General features: G+C 39.1%; 3 protein-coding genes across 6 annotated transcripts in view; 2 read left to right on the forward strand and 1 right to left on the reverse strand.

The window, feature by feature from the left end:
- The window catches only part of LOC145468309 (methyltransferase-like protein 27), a 5,803-nt gene extending 3,913 nt beyond the window's left edge, over positions 1-1,890 (forward strand). For all 4 annotated transcript variants that reach the window (XM_081452003.1, XM_081452004.1, XM_081452005.1 and 1 more), the window contains 2 exons: positions 630-1,008; positions 1,691-1,890. In XM_081452003.1, coding sequence (XP_081308129.1) covers positions 630-1,008; positions 1,691-1,884 — 573 coding nt within the window. In that variant the 3' untranslated portion in view covers positions 1,885-1,890. The remainder of the gene's footprint in view (positions 1-629; positions 1,009-1,690) is intronic.
- A 2,416-nt stretch (positions 1,891-4,306) lies between these two features.
- On the reverse strand, positions 4,307-12,373 carry LOC145468277 (cysteine protease ATG4C-like). Its single transcript, XM_081451966.1, has 11 exons — positions 12,167-12,373; positions 10,868-10,951; positions 9,939-10,151; positions 9,107-9,162; positions 8,747-8,883; positions 7,768-7,838; positions 6,496-6,644; positions 5,941-6,019; positions 5,467-5,543; positions 5,065-5,184; positions 4,307-4,538 (listed from the first exon to the last, which is right to left on the reverse strand). The coding sequence occupies exons 1-11, from the start codon at positions 12,330-12,332 to the stop codon at positions 4,317-4,319; spliced, it is 1,374 nt and encodes a 457-aa protein (XP_081308092.1). The 5' UTR covers positions 12,333-12,373; the 3' UTR covers positions 4,307-4,316.
- A 451-nt stretch (positions 12,374-12,824) lies between these two features.
- LOC145468262 (ATP-dependent RNA helicase DDX4-like) lies at positions 12,825-22,225 on the forward strand. Its single transcript, XM_081451947.1, has 9 exons — positions 12,825-13,246; positions 13,336-14,050; positions 14,369-14,676; positions 15,714-15,998; positions 17,081-17,390; positions 17,719-17,818; positions 18,430-18,700; positions 18,996-19,103; positions 19,764-22,225. Exons 1-9 carry the CDS (start codon positions 13,211-13,213, stop codon positions 19,890-19,892), a joined length of 2,262 nt encoding a protein of 753 aa, XP_081308073.1. The 5' UTR covers positions 12,825-13,210; the 3' UTR covers positions 19,893-22,225.
- Positions 22,226-23,354: the final 1,129 nt, after the last annotated feature.

The raw sequence follows: 23,354 nt of genomic DNA on the forward strand, positions 1-23,354 counted from the left end.
CTCGAGTTCCAGTTCTCAGCCACGCTTGTAAAACAGCTACCTCATCCCTCTCTGCCCGTTGGAATTCTAAATGTTTCGGGGACTGAGTACGAATACGATATTGAGTACGAGAATGACTTTTCAATGCTTATTTTCAGGCTCCACTTTATCACGTCACATATCCATCTCATCACATCATGATCAGCTACCCTCTCTACCTAAAACCAACATGAAGAGCGAGGGCTCTGGAAACGTCACTGATTTGAAATTCGAAAATCGTACTCATACTCAGTCTTGTAATCGTGGTCCAAACTAAAGGACCCTTTAATGTCTTACTCGACCCCCAAATGTGTAGTTTTTGAATCGTTTGTAGCGATTTGTTTAATTACCCCTGAAAAGCCCCTTTTAGGAAGATAATAATGAAAGGCTGGCTTTCACTAGCACATAGGCATAAGCAGTCCAACGCAAGGTGCTGTTAAGCAGCAGTCTAGTAGCGCCATTTAGAGGAACTTTTTCTTAACAAAAGGCACAAATTATCAACAGCTCATCTGGTCTGCGTATGTTGATTAATTAGGGTTGTGTTTTCGCGCTCGTGAAAACCAGCTTTTAAAAACGCCTTGAAAGCAATGCTAACAAGGATTTTTTTGCAGATTAGTCACAACACGGGTTACAAAGGCCACATACTGTGCGTGGAGGCATTCGATCGCGCCATGCAACGCAAAGATGTCTACCCCAACCCGAGAAAGAACATGAAAATCCTTGATGTTGGCGCTGGTACAGGTGGGATTGGAGAAATGCTCAAGGCTCGAGGATACACCGATGTTGAAGCGCTGGACATTTCTCAGGAAATGCTCAATTTAGCTGCATCTAAGAACCTTTACAAGAAATTGATCTGTGCTCCCTTGACGGACACTTACATGAAGGAGGTGGAAGCCGCTGGATATGACGTCGTGTTATGTGCGGGCACCATAGTTTACGGGCAGGTGAAACCTGGGGCGATCGAGCAATGCGCACGATTTGTAAAACCTGGTAAGTGGTCGTCTTATTAAAAACAGTAGTTAAGAGCTCTTCACTAACCTTGACACTGAGAAGGTCAAGACAAAGGCAGTGCCCCCAAAGACCCTAAGCCTGCAAATAGGCTCTCAAGTAGAGGATGAGGCGAAGAGAAAGGGGAAAGAAAGAGGATAGAAGAGAGAGGAGTGGACAGATGGGAGGGGTGCCCCAACCCCCACCCCATTTCTCCCTCGGCCTCTTCATTCTCAGCCAGTTCCTTTTCGGCCCTTCCAACCGCGGTCAGATCCTTCCATCCGGAGACTGTTCACAGGTTATTGGACCCCCTACTAACTGTGGTCAAGACTATTTCCCATTACCTGGATTTTTGTTTGACGGTATTAAATTATGTGAAAACAATATGTAGATGTTGATCTCCCCAATCTGTCTTGCCGAATCAGATATAGACCTTTCCTGCATTCCACCAAACGATGGACTTTATGGCGCAAAGTCGAGGTCAGGGTGGACAAAACTACAGAAAACGTATGAAAATGCCCACTCCAAAGTCACTCTCGTACTATTGTTCGTACGCACTGAAGTAGAATGCTGGTAAGGTCTATTATTCATCCTTAACACCCTATAAATTGTTGCGTTTCTGTACGTAATAGTCTCCCAACATACTATAACTTACACAATCTTTCTGATGACATTTTCTATACAGGTGGCCTATTTATCTTTTCTATCCGTGTGGACTCGTATGACCCAGCGGGCCTTGGTTACAGCGACAAGTGTGTAGAGTTGGAGAAAACTGGTAAATGGAGTCTTGTGGTAAAAGAAAAACGGGAGCTACACGCCACACCCAACGAAGAACGGCTTCGATACTGCTATCTGATCACTTACAAAATACTGAAGTAAAAAAACAGCGCTTAAGGATGGTGCCTACTAATTGCAAAGGTTTTTGCGCCAGGTTAGGACCACGCGGAAAAAGTAGATCTTTGCAAGGGCTATAGGAATCTACAAAGAAAAATGGGGGTAGCCACGCATTTTTTCGAGATAATTAGCCTTGAATCTTAACAAAAATGCTTTGGATTTCAGTATAATTTTCGACAGATAACAGTTAGGTTTTCAGCTGGAAGACGTAAACAGTTAGTGGTTAGCGATATGCTGCTATTCTGGTGTTCCTGGTTTAAGTACTGGTTCATTAAACTTGATTTGGTCACAGTAGGAAGATTTTGCTTTCATTTTGTCGTGTACGTGATAGCATAGTTGATTGCGTCAATGTCAGCCCCAGCGCGCGCGTGGAGCTAAACCGTGGCTTGCGTGATGCGCAGAACGTGTGCGCACCAACAAAAGTAGGCACCGTCCTTAAAATAAATGAGCCAGGAGAGGATGAAGCTAAGAGAGTTCATTTCGCATGTAAGCCTTATTCCTAAAGTATTACCTCTCAAGTATTCTATTTAGATCAATCCCAGCTTCAGAACCTTTACGAGGGTCTAGAAATGGCCAATCCTGTAACACAGAATTTTTCTCGCGTGGACAGCCTAAGCAGCCTTACACGAAGCCTGCCCCAGGCTCTTGGTCAGTGGTGAGCCCGCGCGCTTTTTCGATCGTCGCCACTGACGAGAAGCCTGGAACAAGCTACTTTACACGCATTTTTTCACCACAACTTTACCAAATTAGGTAAATTATTATTAGCTGCAAATTTTTATTCAAACTAGATTAGATCTTACATTGTAAATTTTTTAATTCTTATTTTGTAATTATTCTTTGTTTATTTACACACGACCCCACAAGCTGCAAGCTTAATTACTTATCGTGTTTAAATAAAGGTTACTTACTTACTTGCTTACTTACAACGCTTGGTATCATCGTTATCCGCGGGAGGACTGGATACCAGATCTAAAAATAACTTGAGCGGGATTACCTTGGGAATAAGGCTTATGTTGGGGATTAACTCTCTCACTCTTCATGTTCTCTTGCTAACGGGAAAGGGATGTACACAACACACACACCACATAGCAGACTCACTGAGAGAATTTGGGCGCCTGTGATTGTACAATGTAGGTATCGCTCTGTTTTAAGAGCGTTTGTCCCTGCCTTTACCGTCCACGTCCTAATAAATCTTTGACTCGTGGTTTCATAATATCACAAAACGTTTCGAATCAACCTGTAATATTGTAGCCTAAAGTACTGTTCATAATTCATTGAATAAAAACCTGTTTGCATCAAGAATTTTATTAATAAAAATATATCCATTCTTTTTTTCCCTTTCTTTACACATCTCACATACTTTCAAATGTTTCAGTCTATTCACATCTCTTTCTTTCGTTTGGTAATTGAAAAACGCAGTTTTGTTTTTATTTTGTCTTTTTCCAGAAACTCTGCGTTGCGTGACATGACGAATTCGAGTTGACATGCACACAACGTTAAGAATTGCGTGACATTCGAAATATGGTAACGGCTGTAGAACTGGAGATTACACCAAACGTACAATAATTCATTATTGTGCAAATAATTAAAAAAATTCAGTGCTTTGTACCTATGAACAAACGACCAATGGCCAATTATCATAATTTTTCATAAAAATCTCAATATACACTGTACACTTTAATTTATACTGCCATCTCGAAAGGAATGGAATAAGAAATCTTCATAGAACACAAGTGGCACATAATTATGAAGAAAATAAAATTAATTATCTTAACGTAATCAGCAGTAGGACAGAAAAAGTTTTCTCCTTAGTGCTCTGCACAGATTTCTTATAGGAGAATCTTTGCTGACGTCATTGTTTAATAAATTTTTCCACATTAACATACGACTTTGCGCAGAGAAGGCATCACGCTAGACACGAATTGACTACAAACATTTAAAGAGCTTGTAAAACTTAGTAATTGGTGAACGTTTTGGCTCTTTGCCTATAATATTCGAGGAGAAATTGGCTGTCAAATCTGCAAAATCTCTGGCTTGCAAATGCGTTAATGAGCTCATACATTCTTTGTAAAATTTTGAGTTTTTAAACCTGCGTTGCATAAAAAGCATTCAGTACATCGCGCTCAAATTCCTTGAGACAGTTAACCGTTTACAACGTTTTTGTAGCTCCGTCAGAAACTGTATTGCTTATGTTAATGAGGTAAATATTGTAAAAAAAGATTCTCCTATAGTACTGCTGCGAAAATTTGATTGTGTAGTAACCCTTTATCGTGTCAACAATGTTGAATCAGATTTCACATTCGATTGATCGGCATAATTCTCGCGGAACATTCACTAGCTTCTCTCAGATATTCATGCACCACCATTTTCTGACTTTTCTTAAAAACTCCTTTCCCCACCCTCCACGGGAGTACTGGTCAAAGAACAACATACTCCTCTGGAGGAGGGCTACAGCTTATCGCTGATACACTTGCAACACTGTTTTGTGGTATTTCAGGCTCGGGTTCTGTTCCCGTGCTCTCTAGAAGGCTCTCGGACAGGTCTGCACTGCGAACCAAATCATCAGACGCTAGCGGTTTACGATGAGATGCGAAAATAAACATGGGATAGTCACCTCGCTGCATCGGTGGCCGTAAAACCTGAAAGAAAATGAATGAGACATTGATGTTTAGACTTCATGCAGATCCCCCTTCTCCCAACACAGCAGTCCCAATCCCTGACTTAAGTCTTTGGATGAATCTCTAGTGTGTGACTATTACATGTACCATAATTCAAATGAAAGCCATTGATCAGTACTTTCATGGGGTAGTGTACAGTAGCTTTTGTTCTGCTGTAAAATGTGGTTCTAACTCTCATGACCCTGGACAGTGTGTGAAGATTCAATGAAAGTTACTGAGCAGTACAGTATTATGCTAGACGTGGTGGTTCTTATTTCAGAAGTCTGTGGAAGAAACTTTAATGTGCGACCATTCAACAAAAACTAAGCAATAGTACTTTTACGATGCACATTTACTGTTTACAGTGTATGTGCAAGGAAGTCCTAACATTTATGTCAGTGTCAGTGCAATCGCTGAAATACAAGTTATTGAAATGTTCTCTGATATCGCACTCTTATCACGCTACATAACAGATCACTGAAATCAAATACAAGGTGCGGTGCCTTACTTCTGTTGTCTGCTGTCGGAAGCGCTCAAAATCAGCCTTGGAATCACAATAAAAACCTATAGTACATGAGGGATCCATCTTTTTGAATGACATAGTACGTGGCTGAATGCTGTGGAATGACTGAAATTAGATATTGCACAGTTAAAAAAGAGTGTGAGACAAGGAAGCTCCACATATCAAATAATGATATTTCTGACAGTTACATGTGGTTGACTAGCAATTCTCCTTGCTTAGTTCTTAAAGCTAGGTATGAGAATTTAAAAGATTGACCAGTTCACCCTGATATGCATTGAAGAGCTGAAAAGTTGCATGTTATACGAAAGCTCATTCAAGAGCTAAAGTTGGACAAAAACCCCATTCCTTGCAAGTTCTAAGTTGTAAGTTAACAGTAAAATTATTCACCTGTGTTGGAAAATCATCCTTTGACATATCCACTGCTGCCTGACAATAATGAGGATCTAAACAAACCATTTTATCATCTGCAGACAGAAAAATGACCCCAATATATATGTGTACATATGAAAAGAATGACCGTGTATAGTGTAATTACAATTATAATAAATTATTTAGCAACAAGAGATGGATTAGACTTTGTAAAAGTACTTTCCAATAATTCTTCCCTGGCCTGTGGGTTTCATAACAGGTACGTCACTCATGCTTGAGACTTTCGTTACTCGAAGAGTGCTCTCTCACTTGCTCAAGGGAGATGAATAAGTAACGGATTAATTGAGCAAATGTCGACTAATGGCACATCTAGGGAGGAATCTAAGTAAACTGCAGATGCATGTACAGTGTTAGTATTGTCAACCCCAAGTACATGTATGCCTACCTGGGGTACCACTGGATTAACAAGAAAACTTAAGATAGCTTTCATACCTTGGAAACCAACAAAATAAAGCGAATGTCTAGGCCTTCCACCAATGATTCCAATACAATGATCTAACGTAAAAAGGGACTGACAGAAACAAACATCATCAGATCTATCACTTCTGTAAACAAGTGAACTTTTCCACCTTATACAAAAATCACAAGATCAGTACTAGACAAATCAAACACATTTTCCATGTTCTTATGGACCATAGAAATAACACTACAAATTAAAATAATGTTCAAAACTCATGTGTACCGAGGCAAGTGGTTTCACTGTAAAGTTCTGAACATTATTTGATGTCATTTCCATGACACCCTGATAAAATGTGGTCAGTTTGTTTGTTTTTTACAACAATGTAAAAATTTTCTTTACAATTATAGGGTAAATAAAAATCAAAGAATGTTTTTTTTGGTAGCAATTCAGGCATTGTTTAATTATTTGGAAGTCATAAATTTGATTTATTGCTTTTATCTAATGTACTTTTTATTGACCATCACTCTAGACCAATAAGCACTTGCAAATTGTTAATTCTACCAGGTGTTGTAAAAAGAATGCCTCACCTTAACACAAGGAATATAAATGGGATTTAGCGCTTCACCGCCAAGTCGAACAGGAACTAAAATGATAACAGATTGCCACCTCCCTTTGGAACAGTTCCAGCTGTGTGTTCTACAGCTTGTACAAAGCCGTTCTACCTCATCGGTATAAACTGTGAACAGACGATTTAGCAAGAGGTTAAAAAATAATATCTTTTATTCGCTTATTATAATTGCTGTAATTCTTGATGTCATTGATGTTTAGGAGTCAAATGTTTCAATGGTATTAGTCACTCATACCCTAGTCAAATGTTTCAAGGTTACATGTACAGTGTATAAGTCACTCATACCCTTGAAACATCTGACCCCTAAACATCAATGGCATCAAGAATTCCTTAATAGTAATTATAATAAGTGAGTAAAATATTATTTTTTAACTTCCTGCGTAATCATCACTGTTTCATGTGAACCTAATTACAGGGTTCGTACCCTTTTTCACAGACAAATTTCCAGGACTATTCCAGCCCTTTTCTAGGACTCATATTGATTTTTCCAGGACTCTAAAATTCACATTAACCCTTTCACTCCCAAGAGCTCAATTTTAATTCTCCTTGCTGTCTGCCATACATTTCATTTTTTTTTTTTTTACTTGAGTTTAACAGATTTCCAGCACTTTCCAGGACCAGTGGCCCTTTTCCAGGACTTTCCAGTCCTGGAAAATACCACAGTAAAATTCAAGGACTTTCCAGGTTTTCCAGGACCCGTACGAACCCTGAAATTATGAGAAAAATTTTTTTGGCAAGATTTGTCATTCCTGAAGTGACATCACAACCACTCTGGAAACCTTGCTCTTTCTGCAAACTATAGATGTGTGGGGCTCGAGCAGGAACTTCAAAATTCTATCTCAAAGAAAATATTGAAAAACAGTCATCGGACTAACTGTAAACTAAGTACATGTAACGTTCTGTAGGGAACATCTAGACTTTGGGTGCATTCCTTTGGGGTGATTTGGATCAGGATCAGTGATCCAAGATCACTCTGATCATAGTTCATCAAAGGAACTGACGAATCTGTGACCATGGATTCATCAGTTCCTTAGATACACCATGATCTGAGTGGTCTTGGAACACTGATCCTGGTTCAGATCACTATAAAGGAACGCACCCTAAATCCAGTGTCAGACCACAAAATGATGTAAAAGAGTACTTCATTTGAACATTCAGACATACAACATTGGATGACTGCCTAATATAAATATTGAAATTAGGTCTTATAAGTAAATGGTGTTGCATAAACCTGTACAATCTTGAGCCACATAAACATTTATGTCGTGAAGTAAAGGGTGTGTCCCACCTGCCATGGCAAGCCTGAAAAATAAGGAAAAAAAAAAGAAAACTGGGAATAAAATAAATATTATATATCATTAAGTATTATTTTGCAGTTTGTGCTGAATGCACCTGGGTACAAGGTTAACAGATATCTCTATCAGTTGACTGTTTCAGAGGGATGATAATGGCCATTAGATATTTTCAATTATCAAATGATTATAACCCCACCCAATAAGTTAGGGAAATGAAATATAAATAAGAAGATAAATTAATATGATGATTTTAATTAGCAGTTGCCCACCCATGGAGTGGCTGTTCAACCAAATATGTTTCCAGTGGAATATGACATTATAATGCTGGTTTTTGTTGAGGAGGAAAAGTGTAGAATCTGTAAAAAATGCTCAGACTCTTGAGCAAGGATGCAAAGCAACAACAAACTTGGATTTGAGCTGGGTGACATTAGGGAGCTTAAGCAAACCATGACGATGATGGCAAAGAGAACGTCACTAAGCAAAAGGTTTAATGAGCAAAACAATAGCTGTGCACATGTTATAAATCTTTGTACATTTCTTTGCCATTCTCTGCAAAACAACAACGCGAAATGACCAAGTTCTGCATCGTCTACGGAACATGGATGACCACGGCTAATTTTTCATATTTCCATTTGGAATTGAACGCCATTGTTGCATATTTAGCTTAAAGCATGTTTTTTAGAGTTATTGGCCTACCGAACAGATCTAGACAATCGTGAATTTCGCTTGTAAAATATAAATACATTTTTTACTAGGCGTCGTCATTGTCACTGCTTAAGCTCCCCACTAATGAGACCGGTGAGCACTTTAGGCACAGTGACTATGCCATTACTGCTCCCCATACTGGTACAAATGGTTGACTGTTTTTTTTGTTTGTTTGTTTGTTTGTTTGTTTTTTTAAATCAAAACACTTACTTTAGAATATGTGCTACTGATGCAGGACCGTACCAGTCCCCTGCTTGCTTCCCTGTCTGTTTACCAATAGAAACAAGGCGATGGAGAGAGAATGGACAGCGCTCTTCATCTTCGAGATCGCCAAAGAATCTAAGAATCTACAGAGAATTGAATTGTTACAGTTGTTCCATGGCAGCAACAAATAATAGTTAAGGTTAGAGGGGACATCATTGCCCTCAATTTATGGCAATCAATTTAATTGTTCTAGTATTGAATGCATCTCTGCTAAACAAGGAAGTTATAATAATAATAATAATACTTTTTATTGTATTAAGAAAGGTTGCCTCCGTAGTGCAGTACTGACTTGTTTTGACTACTCACTGTTTTGTAGAAATGTTCTTGTTCTCTGCTGTGACATCTTCCCTTTGTCCTCCAGTCTAACAAAGTACACAAGATACAGACTGTTAAAACGCTAACAGGATGTTGATCAACATACTTACTACAGTGTACTAGGCAAATGTAAAGTCTGCATTGGGCCAAATAGCCCATACAGCTAGAGGTTCTCCTAATTTCTGTAGCATGAAGCCACTAGCCTAGGAGTATTTTTACTCCACCCTGAATGGAATGCTGGCCCATCGTTGATTCCCATTTATACACCTGGGTGGAGAAAGGCACTGTGAAAGTAAAGAACACAACACAGGGATCCCAGCCAGGGCTTGAACCTTGACTGCTTGATTCTGGGTCCAGCGTACTAACCATTACATAATTACCATTATCTGGTACAATCAGAAAAAAAAAAAACAGAATAGAGCAGGATTTAAACCTACATGTATTAGGATTTGCTTTACAAAGTTCCAATAAATGGTTTAATCAAACTTATGCCTTGCATGAACTACATGTACCTATTGAGACTGATGTATTAAGTTACAGTACTTTCAACACTCAAATGAAAAGTGCTCTTATCATGATGGTTTCGTGATATGATCTCACACCGGGTAACTTTTCAACCTATTTTATTCGCCTTGCAAGTCTGTTCAGCATTTACAAGCTGTCTACTCTCACCTCGTGCTCACTCAAACAGTCTAAACCGGTTTCTAATAATATCAGTCCCTCACGTCATGCACTTGTCACAATGCGTCTTTTTTTTGTTCCGACACTCTAATGTAATGTCTTGATTAGTAACTTTTATTAGTAGTTCTTTAAACGTCTTTACCTCTCTTGAGAAAATGATAAACCAAGCCTGTTGCTATCATCATTTGCCCACTTCTCAGCATACAACCCCAGCCACAGTCAGTTGTCAACGCCGAGTCTCCAAGTTGGGGAATTTCTCGCCGATATGTCAACCAGATTAAAGAATTAAAGTCTCTTTGAAATTCATCCATACTCAAAACCTTACTCTTGTCAGAAGATTGCACACCACTGAATTCTGTAACAAACGAAAGTTCTGAGTAGTCAATGCATGACATGTCAAATATATGCCACTGAACCATGGTTAACAAAACAGATGGACAATAAAATAACAATATAACCACAATATTTAGAGAGGAAGCCACATCAGCTTTAGACGCTTTTCATGTGTGTCCTCTATCCTGGTCAAATTGGAATTCTGAGATGTTGGTTTTTATGGAGGAAGGAAAACTGGAGAACCTGGAGAAAAACCCTCAGAGCAAGGCAAGAACCAATAACAAACTCAACCTGCATATGGTACCCAGCCATAATCAAACCTGAACCACATTGGTGAGAGGCAAGCACTCTCACCTCTGTACTATCTCTGCTCCCCAATATGGCCATATTAAGTGAAGTTATTATTTTGGACAATGATTTTAAATTTACTACATCCATGCAGTTTTCATTGGTTGAACAATTTTTCAGTTACATCAGTTGCAAGTAAGCGAGTTGGTTAGTTACTGCAATAAACATACACTTTGGATTTTATTTGAGCTGGTTGGAATGTATTTTAACATGACTTTGTTGTCATTCAAAAATGTTGATCAACTATTTAAACAATAACAACAAAATAGATAAATTGAAGCTTTTTTTAACAGAACAATAACAAAAGCCAGACAAAGTATGACGGACAATCCTAATGTGATGTTAAAAAATATTGAATGAAATGAAATAAAACTAAATTTAACAATTTACCGTGATTCCTAGCATGATAACACCTTCCTAAAAGCCATATTGGTGAATCCTCATTGAAATGTGCTTTAAAGGGCACAACAAACCCTAAGAAAGACCACAAGATAAAAACAAGGTCATGTTACATGTACAGTTTGAAGAAACTTTCAGTAGCACCATCAAGGAGCTGGTTTTTTAGCCGTGAGGCAATTACCATATAATAGGGCGTGAATATCACAGGATGGAGTGTAGAAATAGGTAGGGTAAGTACATGTAAGTGGTAGGTGTGTTAGTTAGCAATCCTCCGTAGGAAAAAAGATGGCAACTGGTACATTTACCCATAGTTCTTAGCAAGCAAAAGCCTTAACAATGTTCATAAAAATGCACAGAAGAGTTACAAAATCTTTAAACCTAGCATACACAATGTCCTTCATACAGGGACAAATATTGTAAAAATTTGGCTTTCTTTGTGCCTCACAGGCTGTGTTAGGTTCGCAAGGTATTGTGGTAAAATTTACAGCTGTCATCTTTTTTCCTACGATGGATTATTTCCATTGATTTTATCAGTGGCATGATACGTAGTGGTTCCTGCTGTCAGGGTTGCCATAGATATCTGCATGCTCCACTAGATGGCTCTGTCTTGCCTGGTCCTACCATCCCTTAACCACCTTAGGCTTAACTGCAGAATACCTTGCCACTTGAGTTAATTCATTCATGTGCATTTCTCGTCCTTGAAACATATGTGTGCAAATAGTATCGAGAACAATAGTGGTAGGGTATTCTGCGGTTGCTCCCCACCTTTAATTTAGCATGCTCTTTGATTGGTGATGATGAGTTTTTTCTTTATTGTGTCATTTGGATGAGTTCTAAATGCCTTGGTCAGTCAAAATATAAATGCATTTGGAGCTGCAGCACAGAGTTTTGGAAGACATTACACTTTTTTTTTTCTCTGATTATATTGGGTATTAAATGGCCACCCTTAAGGAAATGGATAGTGGCCGCTTAATAGAGGTAAAAACAATAGAGACTTTGATTACTGGTCGCCTTTTAGGGGTGGCCGCTTGATTAATAAGGGTTGGACTGTCTAAGCCTATCTACATGGAATTTTTGATCTGCTACAGGTAGATGTGCTGTGTTTGGAAAGGTCCTCAAATATATATTTTGTCAAAAGCACTCTTTACTCGCAGTGGCTTCAATAACCTCTCAGGAAAGGCACCGAAGAAATCTAAACATGACATTTTCACACACGGCTGACACAGATCGCACAAAAAGATTAAGCATATTTAAGCTAGGCTTATTAAGTCTTGCAACCTTTCAACCCACCATGTCGCATATTATTCCACATCGACATCAACCTTGTCTTCAGTTTTTCACCATCAAAGAGCTCATCATCTTCGCTATCGCTAGAGTCTCTATATTCTCTGGATTTCTGACTAGAAGTACTTCTAACAAGTCGGCTGGAGCCCAACTTCCCAGCTGTGCCCGCCATCTTGGATCGTTTTGTTTTGGGAACTTCTCGGAACCACACCGGGTAACGCCATTTAGCCCTTACCATATTTGTGCTAGCTCGTTCCCGTGTCTCTCGCGGTTCAAATAGCTTGCGTGATCTGAAATTCAGATGAGATCTGACTTTTTTGGATGAAAAAACACGCTAAAACGAATGTAAATGGCTTGTTATTTTGCACGTTAGCAAAGCTTGAGGAAGACACTTCAATAAGAAAATTAGTGAGGATAAAAAAAAAAAAATGTGTTTCTCTATTGTTGTCACATTTCCATGTCAGTTTGTAAAATTATTTTTACTTGTCTTATATTTATGCGCATATTTAACGAAATATTTAGGCACTTACGAACTCTGGCCCTGAAGTATTAAACCTTGATAATTGACATCTCGACGATGTCAAAACGTTGTTTGTTTTCATTCTCGCTAATTTTCTTATTGAAGTATCTTGTCTTAGAATTTCTTCTTGCAAGATTTGCGAGATCGGAAACAGCGTGTTGACAACACTAGTCCAAAAATTACAAGCATTTAAACTCTTTTGTATACACAAACATTCTTTATTTTGACAACTTCCGTCGCGACTTATTATCACGTGATCTTATTTGGCGCGGAAAAGACGATGACGACAACATTAGCCAATCACAGCCGAGTATTTCACGTGCTCGGCGGTGAAGAAAAAGCTGCTTCATTCCGAAAATATCTCACCTTTTCGATTTCGCTCTTGAAATTGCTCGTTGCACCCCTTGAGTTTTGAGTTAAGTTCGACTTTGAACACTGCAAGAACGTAAATTACCTGTAGGTTTTTCGAGAAGGGAGTTCTTTTGTGGTGCAGATCTTGTAATCAAGGGTACCAGCAAGCGAAGAACAACATGTCGGACGAGTGGGAAAATGGCGGCTCTACGGCGGTAAGTCCACCTACATGTGATAACTTGTAACCTCCTTTTTTAAAGTAAACCTCTCTGAATTGATGCGATGTGTTTCTGTTATTCCCTAGACTTCGTTTGGTGGTGGTGGTGGTGGTTTTGGAGCGAGCAAAGGTCGAGGTTTTGGCTTGGGCAGCGACAGCACTCTCGAAGAAGCCCCGAGACGAAAAGGTTTTGGTCGAGGTGGGTTCGGCGTTCAAAGCACCAACAGCGAACAAACGAATGGCTGGGACGGTGGCAGCCAGAGTACATTTGGTGCTAATAAAGGTTTTGGCCGAGGTGGCGGAGGTTTCAGTGGAAACAACGACAGTTCAAGTTCTGCACGTGGTTTTGGTAGTGGAGGCAGTGGAGGATTTGGCAAAAGCGGCGGCTTTGGAGGCGGCGGCGGCGGCTTTGGGAATAAGACTGAAAATGACGAGGAGCAAAATGGTACTGGAGGTGGAGGGTTTGGTTCCAAAAGTGGTGGTGGCTTTGGAGGGGGTGGTGGGTTTGGCAGTAGTGGCAGCAGCGGTGGCTTTGGTAAGGGTGGTGGTGGCGGGGGCAGCTTTGGAGGAGGAGGTGGTGGTTTTTCAGGTGGTGATGATGGGGAAGATGGTGGTGGCCGAGGTGGTGGCTTTGGCGGCGGTGGTAGAGGTGGTGGTGGTGGAGCTTGTCATAGTTGTGGTGAAGAGGGGCACTTTGCAAGGGACTGCCCTAGTAAGAGTGAGAGAGGAACTGCTTGCCACAATTGTAAACAAGAGGGGCATTTTGCCCGCGATTGTACAAATCCTGCAGAGGTTGATGAAAGTAAGTGGGCTTCTGTGACTGACAGACACTTAACTTTGTACATTTGTAGTAATTAAGCTTTGCGATATACAACACCAGGTGGAACACACAAGTTGTCTGAAAGTAATGTCCCATTTCCACTTATCATCCTTGCTTTGGGACCTGCTATAGCATAGTTGATGCATTAATTGCACCGACTACAGTAAAGAGGTAAACAATAAATTATTTTGTCATGCTGACTAGGTTCAAATGAATCTTTTTTCTCTCGCTGCTGTTGCAGGCGTTGCAGTGTTTATTTCAGATTTTTCCTTTTTTGATTTTTGTGCTCTTGTTTTGTAGGCAGGCCTGCTCCAGTGACCTATGTGCCTCCGGAACCATCAGAAAGTGAGGAAGAGATGTTTCATTCTATAGAACGGGGCATCAACTTTGATAAATATGATGAAATCCCAGTAGAAGTTACAGGAAAGGGAAAGGAAAGCATCACTCCGATCCAAAAGTTTGAGCAGGCTGGACTGAGGGAAAAATTACAAGAAAATGTTGCAAAAATTGGCTATACAAAACCTACACCTGTGCAGAAGTATGCTATACCATGCATCCTGGCTGGAAGAGATGTCATGGCCTGTGCTCAGACCGGATCTGGAAAGACGGTAAACTTGTCTTCTGTTTGTGATTTTCAGAAATATAACAAAGTGACAGAGTAACTTGAATAAACAGACTTTTTCTTTAAGGAGGCGTAATTTCCCCCCTGTGGAAGAGATGTCTGAAATTTGAGAGGAAATCCTCTGTATTGATGACATAGCGCTATAATGATCCATTGGTTTTAGTGCAGTGTTGTCTGTAAGCACCAGAAACCAGTATGAAAATTGCTGTCTTGTTTGTCTGGGTGTTCCAGAGGCCTAGTCTTGATATTTTTCAGGATGTGAAGCGTGCGCACTTGTAAGGAAAAAATCTTGGCATTCTGTTTCTTTATTTATCCATTATTATGACCTCTCCTCGTCTCTCCACAGGATTCTTCCTGTCATTATATATTATGGATGGACAATAGAAAAATTACATTGTTAAATTTGAGTCTGGAAATTCATTCTTCACCAAATTTGTATCAAAGAAGGCTTCCATCTGAAATCAACTTTCCTGTTCAAGACTGTCATGAATGCTGTTGTTATGATTCTTTTAAGTGTACATGACAGACAGTGTTTTATTTGCTTGATGGAATCTACACAAGTTCATCATATGGAAATGAAAAAAATGTGTACAGTTGCTTTTCACTATCCGAAAATGTGAAATTTCACTTTGGTTGGGTCAGAAACTATGGGGGGTTAGGCTAGCCAGGCTGTGACGTCAAAACAAGAACTTAGGTCTTCCTGTTTCTCCAACCAAAGAAAGAGAAACAAAAAAATATGTGAAATGTACTAGGAATTAGGCAACCAAGCATAATTCTAATTTAAGTTCAAAATTGTAAACATTTGCGTAAGATATGTAGTAGACCTATGTTCTTGTATTGAGGTCACAGCCAATTTCAGATCCTAACTCCACGTGGTTTCTGACCCAGCAGAAAGTGAAATTTCATGTTTTCAGATGGCTAAAATGTGGTGAAAAAACAACAATATGCAGTTTATTTTTTCAAATTTCCATATCACCCTCTCACGTATGGATTCCATTAAGCAATTTATATTCTACTCTTTAGGCTGCTTTTCTCTTACCTGTGATGGATGGAATGCTCAACAGTGGTCTAACAAGCAGTGAACTGTCTGCCACTCAGACCCCCCAGGCTCTGTGCATCTCACCAACTAGAGAGTTGACCACCCAGATTTACAATGAAGCTCGCAAGTTTTCACACCAAACTATGCTAAGACCAGCTGTTGCTTATGGAGGAGTTAGTGTTGCTCACCAGCTGCGGCATATTGAAAGAGGTTGTAATTTGCTTGTGGCAACACCTGGACGACTTTTGGACTTTGTAGAAAGAGGAAAGGTAGGTAAACCTGTATGGTAAAAACAATCCATGATGGAAATGCAACCAGGAATCTTGACAGTTTTCTTTTTTGGAAAGAATATTACCTTGACAAGCTAATAAATTAAAAAACTACAGTAACTGTTGTCGGATGTTTCGATGTTGCTGGCATTATTATCAAGGTAAAAGTGACTGTTTTATTGTGGTGTGAATATAAATTAGCGATGGTTGTATGTGATCTCGCATAAATAGTTTTGCGCAGATAGAGTCAGTTTGCACATTCAAAGTTGGCTGTAGATCTTGAATAATTATCATTTTGTGGATAAGACAATGTTGTGGCATTTTTTCAATACCGAAAAGTTGTTAATTAAAACCAGTTTTGAGATCCTATTGGTGTTTCGAGATCTCAAGCCAACTTTGAATCTGCAAACTGACTCTATCCATGCAAAACTATATATGTGAGATCACATGTAAATGTTTGTTATACTAGCTAGTTCCACTACTTTATATTCACACCACGATACAACTGTCATTTTTACCTTGATAATGATGTCAGCAACATCAAAACATTGGACACCTATATTTTATTATTTCTATCATAAAATGTGGATGGGAAATATAGCTTGTTTATTCTTTTAGCTATTTGATCGTTAATGAAATTTTTGTCACCGCAGAAATAAGAAAGGCTTGAGGGAATATTTTCAACACAAATATTTGCGAGAGAAACTAACAACATTTCAACATCGTCGGATGTCATTGTCAAGGAAATGTGTAACTTAGTTTTGCATTATAAAAGGATCTCCAATTATGGGCATAAGGTGGCAAAATACGTCACATGTCACACTTAACGTATTTTGCCACCTTATGTGCATAATAATTTTGTAGATTTTAAAGGAAAACTTGTGAAGAAACTGTCAGTCTTAATGAATGAGTGGAATGGATGGCTGTAAGTTGAGTCCAGGAGCTGCCACTAGATCTGTCATTTTGTATTTTTATTTGGATAGGGAAATTTTATTTTTATCAGGGAAAAGTCAGGGAATTTTGAAAAGTGATGTTTGGCAACCATGTGTAATGTTATAACTCTTGTGCATTTTATTCATCAGGTATCTCTGCAGTGTATCCAGTATCTAATACTGGACGAGGCAGACAGAATGCTTGACATGGGGTTTGAGCCATCAATAAGGAAACTAGTGGAAACAATGGGAATGCCAGAGAAAGCTGACAGGCAGACTCTTATGTTCAGTGCCACATTCCCTGAAGAAATTCAACGCTTAGCAGGCGACTTTTTAAATGACTACATTTTCTTGACCGTTGGAAGAGTGGGTGGCACAACATCTGATATTCAACAGACAGTCTTGGATGTTCAAGAGGATCAGAAAAGGGAGAAGTTGACAGAATTACTAAGCCTCTCAGGTACACGAAGCAACGAAACCCTTTTGGAAATAATAGCTGCATCTTGGTAGTGTCTATGGTATAGTATTCTACAATGTGAAATGCAAGGGATAAATTGTTGTTGGGAAAAAACTAAGTAATTTTAGTACTGTTTTGGGTTAATAGCAAAGGAGGAATTGTGTTTTTGAACAAACTTTTCCTGCCTGATGAGTACATAAATAGTGCAAACGAGGCAACAAAAGTCAAATTATTTTCCAGAAAAGAATCAAATTTAAGAAAGTGTAGCATTTCACCAGCAGGCTAGAGACCCTTCTACACTTCTTTTAACACATTGTTTTTCATATGGTAGGGACTGACAGGACTCTTGTTTTTGTGGAGTCAAAGCGTGGAGCTGATTTCCTTGCTAGTCTGTTGTCACAAGAAGGATTCCCCACCACAAGTATCCACGGGTAAGTAACAAATGAGAAAATTGTTTGAGGTTTTACACCTGCTTTCAGTGTTACATGCAAGGGCAACATCTTTTGGCCATCTTTCAACATGCTATGCAAACGACTGAAAAATCGTTTAACCATGAAACTGGCAATTTTTCTGGTTATTAGTGGAAGAAATGACAAATGATAATTGCTCACCTCAGTTGGCTGAAGAGGATTGTGGACTTTGCAGGTTTCCCAATTTTCGAGATAAATCAAACGATTTGAGTGTAGTCGATCGGCTCTCAATAGTGACCTCCGGTAGAATTGGGTCTCTACCGTGTTTAGTATTCGTAAGATGTAAACATCCAAAACAGCTGATTAATCACTCACAGAATGACTTCTTCCAAACTTTTTGGATGTTTAGTTTAAATTTCAGAAAATGAATGTGCTGAAGTTGTAACTGAAAATAGAGAATGTTTGATCTCCACATCTTTTTAATATGTCAACCATCTAAAGGAATTGTCCAAGTTTGTTTCAAGACTAGAAGTTTTTCTGTCAATTGTTAAAGGAAAGTTTTGGTTATATTACTGGACATTAATTTTCTCATTTGTTTGAAAATTTCTAAGCAAAAGTTGTGTCTATTCCAGTGACCGTTATCAGCAAGAAAGAGAGGAAGCACTGAGGGACTTCAGGAGAGGCAGTTGCCCTGTACTCATTGCTACCAATGTTGCTGCTCGTGGTTTGGACATTGACAATGTTAAACATGTTGTAAACTATGACCTGCCATCGGAAATTCATGAATTTGTACATAGAATTGGAAGAACTGGACGTATAGGACATCAAGGGAAAGCCACATCTTTCTTCCAGCGAGGAAAAGATGACAATATTGCAAGGGCACTTGTGAAAGTCCTCTCTGATGTAAGTACTGCATTGAGTATAAGTTTGAGTCTATACGTTTCAGAAGAATTGTGACTAGTTTATATCCCCAGTTAGTGACTATTTTGGCATCCAATGTGTGCCAAATTGCTAGATCCTGTGGGCGATTGCCTCATAGCAAAAAATTTCAGTTGAAAGCCAAATTGATCAAGCAGGTTCCAAAAAAATCCATTCAGAAATTTTGGAGTGCATCCAGAAATCCAAAGATTAAATGTTCAATCCTAAAGTCCTACGTGTAGTCTTTTGTTTGTAGTCTGACATACTGTTTTCATTGCAGGCTTCACAAGAAGTTCCTGAGTGGTTGGAAGAGATTGCCGAGAGTGCAGTAGGCACCAGTTATGGCCCAGCAGGGGGACGGTTTGCCTCCAGGGACACCAGAAGACAGGTAGATCATTTCACTATAACCTCAGTTTAGATGTATGGACAGGAAATAGTATGTTTTGGGGGGAAATTTCATTGTAGCACCCACTGCTCAGACTTCCCAAATGAGCATTCTTTTTCTCTGTAGCTCGGTGTTAGAGCACTTGACTGTTCTCTGGAAGGCCATGGAATTGAATCCTGTGAGGGACTAAGATTTTTTACTCGTCACACACTTGCATAGTACACATTTGGCTTTGATGCATGTCACATATAATCCACTGAGCGAGTCTCCCTTGCTCAGTGGTTTAAGTGCCTGTTATATCTAGGAGAGCATGGGTTTGCGTTTGAACGTTACATCTTTCAACATTATTCTTATGCAGTTAAAAAAGTAGGAAAAATATGGGGGAAACACATCTGCATACCAAATATTGTTGAATCAGTGGGTTGCCATAAGCTTATTTATGCCATGATACCAAGTAGCATACCATTGTTTATGCCATGATACCAAGTAGCATACTATTGTCTTATTATTAATATGCTTAGCAACAATGTTGGAGACGTTGAATGAGAGATCAAGGATGAGGTCTACGTAATGGACCACCATAATTATGTTCTTTAAGGTCATTTGTTGGCAAGGGTAACCAGTAGTAATGAGTAATTTTTTTACATATATTTCCCTTTTTAGTATGGTAGCAGCAAAGGAGGTGGAGACAGTGAAGGTTGGGGTGGAGAGTGGAACAGTGAAGATGCTAATAGCCAAGTTAATGGGACTGCTGCGTGGTCTTCGGGAGGCACTGAGGAGGAAGCGTGGTGATGGTGATGGTGATGGTGATGATGATGCCATCCGTAATCTTTAAGTGCAAGTTTATCCGGCTAAAAAACTTTGGGATAGTTGTACGTTTCTGTTCCGATTCAAGTTGTTGTTTGGCATGGATATGAATTTTTACAACGTTAAAGTTGTCCCTGTTGCATAGAGATTATTCAAGTTATCGAGATTTATTGGATTACGTACATTACATGTACCTTTTGTTGACCTGGTCGATGCTGGGTTGGAGTTGATTCTGCAAGCACAGAGGACAGAGATTTACTTTGTGAACTTGTAGCATTAATTATACTGGAGGATGGATGTGACAAAATACCAGGAGGTTACTTGCCAACACACCAAGCACAATGTGAAGAACTATCATTGAGAGCACAGTGGGATGGATTTATCAGTTTGCCCAAAAATGAGTGTTCATTTTGGAGGACCATCTTCAGAACATGAAGTAAACAGTGTTTATACACCCAGTGGAGCGTAGCCTGCTCTGCATTAAATTGTGATACCAAGTATATAAACTAAAGAACACTTGATATCACATTGGCCAAGAGCATCACTCTATCAGCTGCAAAAAAAATTTGTTGCGTCTTGCATTGATTCCATGATTTGGAGTCATTGAGGTCCAAACCAGCTTAGACTTGCCATCAGTTTGAAGCTTGAAGGCAGTGTAGTCTGGTAATGAGCATGTTATGGCTTGTGCAGCTGTGCAGTTAATGTTCTTGTTCAGTGAGTGTTATCTTGCTCGCAGAACTCTTCTTTGCCATGATTGGCTGTAACTTGTGGCTTCACAGTGGGTGTATAATACAACATGAACTATGGCAGGACTTAAATGGCGACTGGGGAGTCTGAGAACACTTGCCATAGAGTGTCACCACACCAAGCTATCCCACTAAAATGACTGCAGGTGTTGACTGAACTAAATCGACTCCTACACAGTAGTGGTAATGAACCATTCTGGATCAGAATCCTATCTGAGAGACCAGAACTTACACTTGTGCTCAGTGACATTTCGACGGCAACCTGGCATTGGTCTTGGTGATAAGCCACAGTTGCTGCCTCATATTTACATAATCCTTGTACTCCTCATCAGTGATTACTATTAAGAGAAGGATTTATGCTTCTGGTGTTCATTCATCCTCTTCTTTGAAGTAATTGCTACCTGGTCCAAGCATTGCACTTCTGATGGAAAGAACACTGGTGTGGAACCTTCTTTTTGGCTGCAGATACCCAAGAATACATAGGAGATTTGGACAGTCTCCAAATGGACCTGCTCATTAAACTTGGGTGTCAGTGAATTTGTTTGTACAAGCTGGTTACAACTGTCAACTGTTTTCCTGGTTTTGCAGGCCAAGTTTTACAAGTCACCAGTGTAATGCAACATTTAAATTCCTAATTAACTACAACAAAAGGCTGTACTTTGCTCAAGGACCATCAACACTAACGACTTTTCATAAAGTGGTTAGGAACATTTTGCTCAAGATGTTTAGTGTTGGGCAACTTGGATTTCATTTTCAGGAGTGTGAAAGCTCCCTGTAATTTTGTCTTCAGAGCAAAGCCTTTGTCAAATTTGCAGAAGGATTGCTACAACATAAAAGGTTTAAAGTACATCTATGCATGTTTAGAAGAGTATTGTACATTAAGTTGAGTCAGAGAGCTTTAATCAAATCCATTATTTTTAGACACTAAGGGAATGAAATTTTAGAATCGTGTAAGGGATCATGTTGACTCTTTTAATCTTAAGAGTGACTAACACAGTTTGAACTCCTTTTGTGGTAAGGGTCATTAAGTATTAGCATTGCTGCCAATTAATGATAGCTAGACATGCTCTTAGAGCTTCAAGTCTGTCTCGCAGGACTAAAAACGGTCATTACAGTATGCTGTAACACTAAAAAACAAAATCAGTCGCTTTATGGAGTCTTGAACAGGCTACCAAAATTGCAACAGTTGGCTAACAGAAGTTCAATTATTTGCTATTACTGGTATCAATTACAGAATGGTTAATTTTTTCCTGGTTGTCAGCTCTTATTTAAAACCTTTGCTACTACCTTGTGCAATACAGTAAAACCCACAGTACCACAAGCAATACTGTGTAGATAGAGCATTGTAGACTGGATCAAAATTGTCAGGAGAAAATAGTTGTTAATTGCTCTTAGGACTTTCAGAGTTGACAGCGAATTGTATAAGCAACATGCCATATTGTGATGCTCAGAGCATTGCTTTAAAAAGGATAACTTGCACTTAAATATTATTAAACTTCTTTAGAAAAAAGACTTTTAAGGTTCTTATTTTGTTATTAAAGTTGTTATACAATGTGTATAAATAATTTTTTTGTATCACTCCCAGGGCTCAAAAAAAGTGCTGGTCCCATTGGACAAGTAGATTTTCCTTCTGCGTAAGTGACTTTCATTCTCACTTGCCCAATGGGCAAGCGATGAGGCAAGTCATCTCCAGAGTAAATCATTAAAAGAGCAAACCTAGACTTGCCCAGGGTAAGTAAAATGTGAGAGCTGCTTGTCCCAAGGGTAAGCTTGCATTAGGTTTTTGAGCCCTGACTCCTTCCCAAAATCGTTTGATAAATTTAATATCATTATTGATTATGCTCGACATGCAAATGGACTCAGACCACATGACAATTCATTTTCAATTCAGTTACAATTGTGCAGTTGGCCACACGCAACTGATTTTATGGGAGTCTGCACAATCAGAACGATAGTTACTGTTATCTCCCAAATGAATCATCACATGGTCTGAATTGGGTGGCAACAAGGATTTAAACATGTTAGACAAATCCACATCTGTTGGAGCTGTGAAGTTTTTTTATATCTTGTTGTCACAAAGACTATTCTGCAAAGTGGCTAATCAGAGCTCAGACCTGAATCTCCAAAGAAAGCTGAAGAACTAGACTTGAACAAACTCGTACTAAGAAAGAAAACCAATAATATGGATGGACTGTTACAATGTAAACAAAGAAGCCTCTGTGTAGGGTTGCATTGTGTACCAACACAAATAGAACACCATATATGATATTGTTTCTAATATTTTTTTAGTCCATATTTACAGGTCTTGGAGAGTAAGAATTAGTGTTACAAAACAAGCAAAATTAGAATTGTTTCTAAGTGAACCTTGACATTGCATCTTTGAGGAAACTTGCATCTGACAAGTCTTTATGTAAATATGCTAATAATCACATCTTACCAACAAAAAAATTATCACCAAAAATGACAAATAACGGGCATAAATTGGCCATTAATCCAAATAGGAATTTCCCCTGGACAGAGTTTTGTTGTTGCAGAGATTACTGCCAACCCACTTTCGAGCAGTTACTCCTGTTGGCAATTCCCATCTTGCTCTTGGCATTGAAGTCCAGCATAGTCTGAATTTCCAGTTTAAATAATATCATAGTGGGCTGATGATATTAAGTGCAGCCTGCCTTAAAAAGGTATGCAGAATCTTTTTTCC

This window comes from Orbicella franksi, chromosome 14 (assembly GCF_964199315.1).
Source record: "Orbicella franksi chromosome 14, jaOrbFran1.1, whole genome shotgun sequence".
Lineage (NCBI taxonomy): Eukaryota > Metazoa > Cnidaria > Anthozoa > Scleractinia > Merulinidae > Orbicella > Orbicella franksi.

Bases quoted from the DNA above. Each gene is read 5' to 3' on its own strand.
- LOC145468277 (XM_081451966.1), bottom strand. From the start codon at position 12,332: ATGGCGGGCACAGCTGGGAAGTTGGGCTCCAGCCGACTTGTTAGAAGT. The intron at 6,645-7,767 runs GTTTATGCAACA...GTCTGTTCACAG, and splicing joins TGTGGCTCAAGATTGTACAG to TTTATACCGATGAGGTAGAA. The intron at 5,185-5,466 runs GTGAATAATTTT...ATCTAATTTCAG, and splicing joins AGGATGATTTTCCAACACAG to TCATTCCACAGCATTCAGCC.
- LOC145468262 (XM_081451947.1), top strand. From the start codon at position 13,211: ATGTCGGACGAGTGGGAAAATGGCGGCTCTACGGCG. The intron at 17,819-18,429 runs GTAAGTAACAAA...TGTCTATTCCAG, and splicing joins CCCACCACAAGTATCCACGG to TGACCGTTATCAGCAAGAAA. The intron at 18,701-18,995 runs GTAAGTACTGCA...TTTTCATTGCAG, and splicing joins TTGTGAAAGTCCTCTCTGAT to GCTTCACAAGAAGTTCCTGA.